Source organism: Andrographis paniculata, unplaced genomic scaffold (genome assembly GCF_009805555.1).
Source record: "Andrographis paniculata isolate CXL003 unplaced genomic scaffold, ASM980555v1 Contig55END, whole genome shotgun sequence".
In the NCBI taxonomy this organism is placed as follows: Eukaryota; Viridiplantae; Streptophyta; class Magnoliopsida; order Lamiales; family Acanthaceae; genus Andrographis; species Andrographis paniculata.
In genome coordinates, this window is record NW_026137590.1 from 3,310,715 (window position 1) to 3,323,122 (window position 12,408).

The 12,408-nt window shown below is 35.2% G+C and overlaps 1 protein-coding gene across 1 annotated transcript; it reads right to left on the reverse strand.

Moving 5' to 3' along the window:
* Positions 1-1,948: 1,948 nt before the first annotated feature.
* LOC127256406 (rust resistance kinase Lr10-like) lies at positions 1,949-11,504 on the reverse strand. Its single transcript, XM_051282411.1, has 4 exons — positions 10,703-11,504; positions 4,220-4,243; positions 4,031-4,063; positions 1,949-3,183 (listed from the first exon to the last, which is right to left on the reverse strand). Exons 1-4 carry the CDS (start codon positions 11,484-11,486, stop codon positions 2,063-2,065), a joined length of 1,962 nt encoding a protein of 653 aa, XP_051138368.1. The 5' UTR covers positions 11,487-11,504; the 3' UTR covers positions 1,949-2,062.
* Between the last annotated feature and the right edge of the window lie 904 nt (positions 11,505-12,408).

The following is a 12,408-nucleotide window of genomic DNA, read 5'->3' on the forward strand; positions in this document are numbered from 1 at the left end:
ACACATACCTTGAGAAATCATCAATGAAGGTCACCATGTACTTCATTCCACTAGTTGAGGCCTCCTCGATCGGACCGAAAACATCAGAATGAATCAGCTCTAGTGGCTCATTTGCTCGGGAAGTAGAGTCTCCAAATGGCAGCTGGTGTGCTTTCCCGTACTGACATCCAACACATACAGTGTCTTTTTCTTACTTCAAGCTGTGGAAGCCCCTTTAACATAGACTTCTTCATCATTATGTCCAGCTTTGTATAACTAACATGACCTAGTCGCATGTGCCACAAGTCTGCCGTTTCATTTTGTCTCGCCTTATCCACATATGCAGCTTCTGCAGACATCATATAGACCAACTCTTTTCTTTGTCCCTTCATCACATGCTCTTTTGGAACTTCAATATGCTGAAATGCCCAAACATCGATGTGAGCTATCGGCAATTTTGAGTTATTTGCAGTCACCACCACACGGCTTCCTTTGTATTTAGACAGCTTCTTGAATTTCTTCTTGTCACCCGTCATATGGTTTGAACAGTCTGAATCAACGATCCAGTCATCATCACAATCGACTTGACATTTAATATCAGTAGCCGTGAGTGCCAACTCCTCTTTTGCGACAGCAACCATGGCCTCTGCATCCCATTCTTCTTCAGATTTTGAGGTAGCCGCATTACTCTCCACAGTTTTCTTCTTCGACCAGCAGTCCTTTGCTATGTGACCCATTTTCCCGCAATTGTAGCATTTTCGGTGCCACTTTTTGTCCATTGTGGGATCCCTTGAACCTCCTCTTAGAAAATGACTTCTTTCGCTTTGGTGATTTCTTGTCTTATCGTCATTCTTCTTAGACCCACGAACATGTTTCTTGGAATTCCATTTGCCTTTCTCAGCATAGAGTGCCTCATCTTCATTCTTCAGTGAGACTCCTCCCATCTGCTTTGCTAAGGCTTCCTGTCCTGCAAGTAAATTCTCAAACTCAACAAGTGATGGTTGAATTTGCCACCCTTGTATTGCAGCGACAAAGCTCCTGTATTCTGACTTCAAACCATGGATGATGATTCGTTTCATCCTGGCTTCACCTATACGAGCCTGTGGATCCAATTCAGAGATTTTTCGGCATAAAGACTTCACCTTGTGAAAGTATTGTGAGATTGTCATCTCTCGTTGCGCTATCGACAACAACTCACTCTCTAAAAGTTGAAGTTTTGTATCATTTTTTCTTGGAGAACAACTCGGTAAATGTATCCCATACTTGCTTGGGAGTTTTCGATTCCCGTATGTGCTCCAGGATATCCTCTTCGACCGTCGTCTTCAACACGAACATAGCTTTTTCAGCTTTGATCTTCCACTTCCGAAGCACTCCGTTCGTATCTTCAGCTTCTGGTGAAACCACATCGTTTCCATTGACAACTTCCCATAAATCTTGTCCCTGCATATAAGACATAATGCATGTAGACCAAGAGTTATAGTTGTTGTTGTTGAGTTTCTTGACTCCACCGATGACTTGAGGATCACTCATTGTTGCTGCTTACTGCCTTTTGGCTCTGATATCAGACTGTTGAACACACACAGTGTTTTTAATACGAAGATGAATCGAAGAAGGAAGATGATTTTTATTGCTGAAAAACTGAAGCTTTTTTATATAGGTTGAGACTTACAACTGGTTCCTAAATACACGCCAAAGGAAAATATGAAACAATTGCTTCCTACATAATAGGACTAATAATAGAAAATATAACTGCATTGACTAGGCAATGAAAGAAACCAAAATGTTTTCCTGCATGCTGGTTTGTTATTCAATATGCCCTATTTATGAATGGTTGATTAGGGAAATCAACATGTTGATTTTTTCACAATCAACATAGTAACCTCTCCACATAATATAATCATTTGAACACAATCAACATGAGCTATATATTTGTATATATAAGGTGCTAGCATTCGATCAAAGAGAGCTACTAAGTATATATTACTACCACAATGCTCGATTTTTGTCTAACTAATTAACATAATGTAATCTACAATATAAGTTTGAGTTACAATACCGTCGATTTTTGCATAATGCTCAACTTTCACACATGTAACTTGACATAATCTACAATATAAGTTTCAGCTCCATGATCGTTCGCTCCTATCTCATGCGAAGCTAAAAATGGTTTCGGAGGCATCCGTGGTTCAAATTCACTTTCAAACATCCTCACTACTTTGTTCATAGGAAGACGATCTGATGGTTTCATTTGAATACACCATGACGCTATTATCATAATCTTTTTCATCATTTTCCTCTCCTCTTCAGTTGTATTCGTCATCTCTATTTCCTTTCCATCTCTTAGTTGGTCATAAATCCATAACGGGAAATGTAGTTGAGTTGTGCCTTCGACATTGAGATTCATAATTTTCCTTCTACTTACCATTTCTATTAACATCATTCCAAAACTATATATGTCTGCTTTGTACGATATTCCTCCCATGTTTCTATAAAACATCTCGGGTGCCATGTATCCCATTGTTCCTCTTGCATCCGTTAGATTTATAAAGCTCTCATTGGCGGGGCACAATCTTGCAAGACCAAAATCAGATATCTTAGGATTGAAATTCTCATCGAGTAGTATGTTGTGAGGCTTGATGTCGAAATGTAGGATTTGCATATCACAACCATGGTGTAGATAGTCGATTCCACGTGCCACTCCAAGCGCAATTTCAAATACATTTTTGAATGTTAAGGCAAGGACCCCTAAACTTTGTTCGTTGAAAATATATCTATCAAGGGAACCATTAGGAAGAAACTCATATACCAAAGCATACTTCGACCGTTCCACACAAAACCCGACGAGTTGCACTACATTGACATGGTGGATTCGACCTATTGTGCCAACTTCATTTATGAATTCTTCATCCCCAGATATGAATTCATTTACCATCTTTACTGCCACAAAAAGACCACTTTGAAGCTTTCCTTTATACACAATACCATAGCTTCCTTCACCCAATTTTTGGTTAAAATTATTTGTCATTTTTTTGACATCTGAGTAACTATATTTTATGGGTGCAAAATTGCGTTGATCTTGGAGAAACTTCTCGATATTTTTATCTATACATAAATGGCGTCGTCGCCATTTATGGACCACCAACCATAACAGAAGTGGAAATCCAATAACAAATCCAATGGCAACTCTTATAGATAAGACCACCCCTGCATCATCAACATGCAAAAGATTACGAAATAGAGTGAGCAATATTCAGATTTATTTGTTCGAAAAATGCAGAATGTATTTGTGTTTTTAAAACGAATCTCTTTTTTTTTTTTTTTTTTCTAATAATCTAAATTAAACAATTTTAAAAATTCCATTCTTTACTTATTTATATAATTAAGTGTGTTTGTTTGGGGGTTTGGATTTTGGATTGGGATTTGAATAGTTGTATGATGTGATATAAATAGGGTTTGATGTGATGTTTTGAATGTAAAATTGATTTTTAGTATAATATAAAAAATGAAAAATAGATGTTTGATTTGATGTTTTTGGGGGGAAAAAATTGGATGAATAGTGGAAATCCTCCAAAATCCTTCAAACAAACACACATAAATCTAAATTATATAATATTGATAAATTTTGAAATATAACTATTTACAAATATTTCATCAATTTTATATTTTACTATTTATAAATATTTATACTTGTATTTTATTTATGTTGTAAAAATTTGTGGTTAATATATTCTTTCTTATGTAATAATCTAATGATGTAATATTAATGAGATATTATATTTATTATACTATGAATATTTACATTTCAATTTTATTTTACAAAATACTATAAAAATAAATTAAAAGTAGCAAATATACAATATAAAATAAAACTCTAGTCCAAAATATTTTTTTTTTTTTAAATAAATAAATTTTAGAATCCTCCAAATAGAGACAATTGGAGCTGCGTCGACTCCATGTTTGGAAAAATTATGCAAATATAATGTCAATTGGAGTTGCCCTCAAAACATAGATATTAATAACTTAAAACCCCAACGATAGTTTAGAATCTTACCAATCGCCCACGCAATATTGAGCGCAATTTTCACTGTAATAATAAAAAACAAATAAAAAATAAGAGAACAATCTGTATGTATGAAAATTGAAAAGAAAAGCTTGTAAGAAACCAAAAAAATTGAAATTTGAATAGAAAAGATCGAAAGACAAAAAAAAAAAAAAAAAGTGGATTAGGGAAGATCAGTACTTGGAATTCCCAAAGTGTATTCACCTGCAAAAATTCAAGTTAATATATAGTGAGAACTCTGAGAAGAAAAGTAATTATAAAATTCAACTTCTAAACTATTAGCGGTTGGTTAATCGATTTTAATTGATTATAACTAATCGATGAATTAAATTGATGTTAATTAATATTAGAAGTTTCCAAAACTAATTAATCAGTGAGTCGAAATGCATCAGGTTGAATACAATAATCATTTTGGCTTAAGGAAATTAAAAGTGTGCTTAAAGTAAAAAAACTGGCTAATTAGTTAGCTAGTAAATGTGATTAACTTAATTAGTTAGAAGTTTTTTTTTTTATCCCACGGTTCTAATAACATCAAAATTTAGATGTGTTTAATTATTATTATTATTATTATTATATTATTATTATTATTATCAATCAAGATTTCATAGAAGTGTGACTAAAGCATGTGAATGTGGTCAAGCCACATGCGCGTTGCCTGCTTGAACCATACAAGGGCATGGATCTAGGATATGGAAGGGCTTGGTAACTTCTTGGTTTTGCGAGGTTAGTTTTGTTCCGAAATCTAACGCATCAAGGCCCAAATATATGTAAAGCTAGCAATGCATTCTGTTAGAGCACATAAACAAGTAATAGAAAACAGTTAAATGGAATCAACCGTTTGCCCAAAAGCCACCAGGCTCCTTATTTTTTCAAATCAATAATAATATCTTCAAACTCTAGATGCCTCCTTAAATACTCCTGCTAACTTATTGAAAATAAAATAGGCCCATCTAATAATCAAATTCCAAGCCCAAATTCAATTATAATGTCTTAATAGAATGATAAGTAAATAAGTTTAAATCCGCGAATAGCAGGTCTAAGCTCGTCCCCGTCGTCGATATACCAGTAATGGGCGATGCTCCTCTTCCTCGCATTGGCCTACTCGGATATTTTGCCAATCTAAACTAGAGTCAAGTTCAAAGGTTGGATTTACTGGCAACTCCAAGCTATCTGGTAATTTTGACTTCACAAGATGCTCCCATACCACACGTCACAACTGAGATACATGGAATACTGATTGAATCCGGCTAGATGACGGTAAGGTAAGCTTGTATGTTGTCTGGCCCACCCTACCTTCTACTGCAAAAAGGCCGTAAAAGCGGACAACTAACTTATGATGTGGTCGTTGTGCTAGGGATGTCTGTTGATGGGGCCGTACCTTCAGAAAACATGATCGCCTACTGCGTACTCTACGGTCCTGCGCTGCTTGTTAGCATACTTGGTTATCTTCTTTTGGGCATGCTCCAGGTTTTTCTTAAGACGGTTGATCATCAGATCTCAACTGCTCAACACATCTGCCACCATTGCCATCTGACACTCCCCCAGCAAAACTCATCAAATGGTGGGCAAGTCTCTTCCACAAACCGCCTCAAATGGGGACATCCGGGCTATTGTTTGGTATGCGATGTTGTATCAAAATTCTTCGCACGGAAGCCACCGCACCCACTGTTTCAGTTGTTCTTAGGTGAAATAATGCAAATATGTCTCCACCACCCGGTTCAATACCTATGTCTGGCCGTTTGTTTCATGGTGGTATGTTGAGCTGAACTTTAATTGGGTTCCAAATAGTGTAAATAGTTCCTTCCAGAAGACACTAACAAATAAAGGACCACAATCACTGACAATGGATTGTGGAATGCCATGCAGTTTTACAATCTCACAGATAAATTCCTTTGCAACCGTATGGTTAGTCACCGGTGCTTTCAAGGCTACGAAATGTCCGTACTTCGATAGTCTATCAACAACCACCATGATTGATGTGTATCCTCGTGACTTTGGCAAACGAGTGATAAAATTCATGGAAACATCCTACCAAATTTGATCAGGTATCGGTAGGGGTTGCAGTAAACCTGCCGGAGACATAGTTTGATATTTTGCTTTCTGGCATACTAAACACTGGGTCACAAACTCCAGTACACGCCGAAACATGCCTCTCCAATGTACAATCATAGCCAAACATCTATATGTCTGTAATGCCCATGCATGTCCACCTAAAAGTATATCATAAAACTCATGTAAAAGACGCAGGATCGAGTGCGAATCTACAGGTAGCACCAAACGTCCTTTAAAGAATAATCGACCACCTTGCACCTCATACCCTGGACAACTGTTTGGTTGTTGTAATACTGCTTGCATAATGCCTTGGAGGTGGTCATCAAGGCTCTGTTCTTCCGAGGCATTTGTCAGTCCCACCCATTCCAGCCCAGTTAATACTATCAGAGTTTCATCTTCATTCCTACGGGATAGTGCATTTGCAGCGGCATTTAAAATTCATGTTTTATACTCAATTTCAAAGTTATAACCCAATAGTTTCGCTACCCAAATCTGTTGTGAATTAGTCACAATCCTTTGAGAAAGTAGATGCTTGAGGCTGCGGTGGTCAGTTCGAATCACAAATTTCACCTCACCAGGTAAGGACGCCAATGTTGCACCGCTAACACAAGACCCATCAATTCACGCTCATATGCAGATCTCGTTATAGTTCGGTTAACTAGCGATTTTCTAAAATAGGCAAGAGGGCGTCAATCCTTCACAAAACAACACCAAGTCCCATGCCAAAAGCATCGCATTCGATCAAAAAATGGCAATCAAATTGAGGCATGGCTAGTACGGGAGCTTCGGGCAAGGCCCGTTTAATGTTAGTGAAAGCAGTCTCCAGCTCTGGTGTCCATGCAAATAATGAAGAAGTTGTTTTCTTTAATAATGTACTTAATGGTCGAGCCAGAAGGCCATATCCTCGTACAAATCGTCGGTAATATCCAATAAGCCCCAAAACTCCCCGTACCTTACGGATCGAGCGGGGTTGGGGCCAGTCCACCACTGCACTCACCTTTGTTGGATCCATGGCAACACCTCTTTCTAAAATAGTATGGACCAGGTACTCTACCTTTACATTTCCGAATGAAATAATTTTGAAAATCATTCACGAGGATTTCAAGCACTTAACCATCATCCACAACCCTCTCAAGCGGTTCCGAATAATTCTTTAGAGGATATGATAAAAACTATGGTATCTAACATGTTTCAATTTCAACAGGAAACTCAGAATATCATAAGGAGCTTGTAGGAGCAAATATCTCAAGTGAATAAGATACAAGAGATGAAGTCAATGGAAAAAGGCAAATTGTCCTTACAACTCGATGCCAATTCGAAGAATATGAGTTTGGTTGTTATACAAAGTGGCGAAGACTTGGAAGGATCACAAATTGGAGTTTCATAGGACAAAAATGATAATGACATTGAGAAAGAAATAGAGATAAAACCGCCAATGAAATGTCGCATAAGGTAACACTCGAATGACCTACTCATTCTAAAACTAACGTTGCAGTATGTCCTTTATGTTGGAGAAACAAAAGAAGATGACAAAAATAAGAAAATGATGGAGATGTTTATAAAGGTGGAGTTGAGCATACCTTTTTTTGCACGAACAAGAAGATATTACAAAAAGATGATTGCATAATAGTTGGAGAAAGCGTATCTACCATTTTACAACGTAAGCTTCCTCCAAAACGCGATGATTCAGGTATGTTTTTAGTTCGTTGTAAGATAGGTAAATTGGAGATTAAATGAGAAATATTAGATCTATGAGCGGTAATTAATCTGATGCCTAAGTCTATTCATATATCTCTAAATGTTTGGCCTTTAAAAGAAACTAGAACTATTATACAATTAGTTGATAGGACAAATGCTTACCCTAAAGGAATTATTGAAGATATCCTAATGCAAGTTAACAAATTAATCTTTCGGTTGATTTTTTTATATGCTTGACATGCATGATGATAACTCTCAGAATCCTTCACCGATATTATTTGGTAGACCATTTATGCACACCGCACAAACTAAAATTGATGTGAAACAAGGTATACTTTTTATGGAATTTGATGGTGAGAAAGTGCAATTAAATATTTCAGATTGTATGAAATACCTTGGAAATCTAACATCTTGCGTAGTATGAATGTTATTGACACAAGTATGCAGGAAGTTTTAAGATTGCATGATAGATCTATTTTGGACATAAAATTGAAGCCCCCTTCAAGTCAGTTGGAGCTTGTTCATTTAAAATATAATATGAATCTTGCAAACAACTAATAAAAGACGTAAGTTGAGATGGACAAGACGGTTCGTGCTACCAAACGACTAAGATGAAAACTACGTCTAGCCAAAGATGTTAAAGAAAGATTTTGGGAGGCAACCCAATTTTTTTATTTTAATTCTTTCTTTTTGTTGGGAACTCCTTGAAGTGAGCACTGGATACTTAGGTGAGATCACACAGGATTTCCGAAAAAAAAAAAAAAAAAAAAAAAAAAAAAAAAAAAAGAAAGAAAGAAGAGTAGAACCTAATCCTGAGGTGTGGTCACGCCAGCTTTCCTGATAAAAAACAAAACAACACATATGTCTTAGGTGTAGTCACAGCGCTGCCCGACGTTCGACGCGATTCCACCCTCCCGCCGAGTCAGACCTCCGTCCAGACCACCGCACCATCGCGTGCGATCGTCATCCAGCAGTGCACCGCCGTACACCAGACCACCTTCCACCGTCATCCTGCACCATCTCTGGTATTCGGTAGTATCTCTTCGTCCCTTATTTCTAATACTTTCAATTTGATCGATTGGGATAAATTGTCTTGGGTTAGTGTGATTACTCTTAAAATTGAAAATTAAGATTGAACGTGGTGGACCATAAGTATTTTCTGTGGTAGTTGTTGAATAATTATGTGATATATTTTATCTTGAGCCTTTGCTATTAATGTTTGGAATTACAAGTTAGCATTTAATTTTTTGAATCGGTATAATGTTGGTGAAGTGTTCGGCTCAATTTGTTCACTCCCGATTCGACTTTAGAATTGCATTGTTAGAATAGTCGATTTTTTTTTTGGTGTTCTATATATATTCAAGAATTTATTTCTGATTGTTGACATTAAGGATGTGATTTGGATAGATCATATTGTATCTTGTTTCCGGCATACAATTAATGTTGTCACTTGAGTACTTTGAAGATTTTAATGTGACTTTTGATGCATTACATTTCGATTGTCGATTTCGAAAGAAGAGATGATGATTAGTTAGCTCACCTACCACTATTGGATAGCTTTTTGCGTTGGCTAGTTTGTTTTTACAGAACAATTCATGGGGAATCTCAAGTGGTGCACGACTAAATGAAGAGGCGTTGGCAAGGCAAGAAAAGAACACACTTTCGCAACCCCTATGGATTCTAGAGAAGTTCCTCTTTTCTTTATTTTTTCTTTACATTGAAAACAATGTATGCTTTAGGTGTGGGGAGAGTAATACAATTTTTAGGAAATTTTTTCGATTTGTGCTTTTTTATGCCTAATTTGCTACCCTGTTGAATGTTTTTTATATTAATTTAAAGTGAGTCAAATGTGTGTTATATTAGTTTGACATGATAAATGACATTGAATTTAAAATATTTTGAGTTAGGTTAACATTTGAACCCTGTGACAATTTAAGTCTATGTTCCAAAAGTTTACATTAAAAATTTAGTACGTAGTGCTTTTAGAAATTCTTTCATATGTGATTTGTTTTGCTCGATTAGATGACCTAGAACTTGAATAATTATGCATGTTGAACCTATAATTATCAATTCTTATATTTCAAAAATGATAAGAGCATTAAGTAACCCTATTGAGTCTTTTTTATCACCTAACTCAGTATGTTTCCGCTAGTTAACACCTTTGAGCTTTTTAGTCTAGTTTTTTCTATACTAAACTGTCTTTTAGCCTTAGATCTTTCTTTTGAAATTTAGTCTTTTGTGATTTGAACATTATGTTAGAAAGAATAACTTTTAAGTTCATAATGTTATGCATTTTATCTGTCCGGCGCTAGTTAGAAACAAATTTTGGGCATAAATAAATAATATGTTTAGAAGTAATTGCTACAATGAGAGTAAAGGTATTTAAAAAAAGAAAAACAAAAAAAAAAAGGGCACAGAAATTGCTTGAGCTTCAAAAATATTATTGATGTGAGGATATTATTGAAGTTATGAATAGTAAATAAAAGTTTATTGTTTGTGCCGAACTTTTTTCTATGTTCTGGCATCATGCTCTCTTAATGTGTTTTGTTTTCAACATATTTTAGCCTTTGTTTATTATTATTTTTTTATATTTTTAACCTTCAGCCCCGATACAATTAGGGATGAAAAAATGCGATTGCTGTGACAGCACATACTAATAAGACACCATCTATATTAATATAATATAAATTAACAACACATGATATAGTAATTTATTTTCATAACATATTCTTATACCGTATCATTATGAACTTAGAGCATGTATTTTTATTACACACAATATATGTTGTGTAATAAAAATATATGATATTTGTATATTTTATGTGCACGTTACAATATTTTTTTTATAATTAATAAAAACATTATAAACAAACTTAGGCAGTAAAAAGAAGACGAACAAAACTAAAAACTTACAATCATAGGGGTCGCCCGAGCAACATAGATCCGTCACGAAATCATTAGGCGCCAATGTGAAATGACTGTACCTCCAACATTTTCCATAAATGAACCATCGAAGCTCAAATCCATAAGCAAATCCCTCATAAATATCGATAAGAGAAGATTTATTGATTTTTGGCGAGCGGGCAGAAATCAATCGATATGTATCCACCGTGCAAGAGTCCTCTAAATCCGAAATTTGTAGAAATCCAACCATCACATAACTATAGAATTTCGAAGAATTACCAAATCTGTTGCCATGGCCATTGCCACAGAAAGGAGCTCTCACATATCTTTCCGAATTCACAGGTAACAAACAATGAATGAAAGCTACTTTCGAGTTCACTTCTCTCCCCAAATCATCAAATGAATTGTATCCATAAAAATCAGTGATGTCTTGCCAAGGATCATTGGGGGGTGGGCAAGAGGATAGGTCTCGGCTATTGGTGCCGGAATGGGCTAGCCTTATCAAATGTTCTTTGTAATTGATACTATGCACGAGGAAGTCCATGGTAGAATTTAGCATCGGAATTTTGAGAAAAGTCTGGTTGTTGCGACAATCAAGCTGGAAATTGGTGGCGTTGTATCCGCAAGAAATGGGATCGGTGTTGAGTCTGAATGGGAAACTTATGCGCGCGATGTTTCCGCAGGAGGAAGGACGGCAGGATGGAGTGCGATCCTCGCCGGAAACAATGTTGAAGATGAAGAGAAGGATGAGGACATTGTTGTTCATCCTGTTTCCTGCTGTAGAAGAAGACATGGTTTAGATATCTATTAAGGTTTAAGATTAATGAGTGATCGATGTATTATATTTTAGTATATATATATATATATATATGTGAATGCATTTAATCTAGCCTTTCTTTTACGAGAAAATTATAAAAAATATCTTACTCTTATATTCTATTATCACTTTTGTCTTATATTTATGTCGCTGGCAAATATATTCCACATGTTTACAAAAGTTGTTATTTATGTCATTTGCCCGCGCGTGATATTCACACCATACGCCGTTACGGGCGATCACGTGCGATCAAACGATAGAAATAACGACTTTTGCAAATATGTGAAATATATTTTGCAATTTTTATTTTTTTAAAAATAAAAATACAGAACAAAAATAATATTGAAGTATAAGTATGAGATATTTTTTTGCAATTTTTCTTTTTTTTTTTATATATAACTGTATGTCTCTACATATACTAAGAAATAATTATTGTGATGTAGCTATCGAGATTATTGCGCCGTGGAAAACAAATCTAAAATAACATTAGAAGTAGCAGCCAACCATGACCAGACCAAGTCACGCTACCAAACAAGTCAATGGAAAACGCCAAAAGACACTAAAATATGGTTGGCTGTTTTTCCAATTTGGATTAAAAATATAGTCGACCATTTAATTTTGTTACAGTAAAAATTTAAACGCTAAAACCTAAACACTTACGTGAAACTCCTTCTGTAAAGTTTGTATGAAACACCCTTTATGTTCAAAATTAATATTTAATTTTAAATAAAGACAAGTGAGTTAAATACAAATAAAAGATACAAAATATATTATATAATGTTTTTAATAAAATAAATGATCGATTAATTATTTATTTTTAGAATTTTAATTTGTTTTTATAAAAAAAATGTAAAATATATAGACACCATTATTAATTAATATAATATAATATAATGAT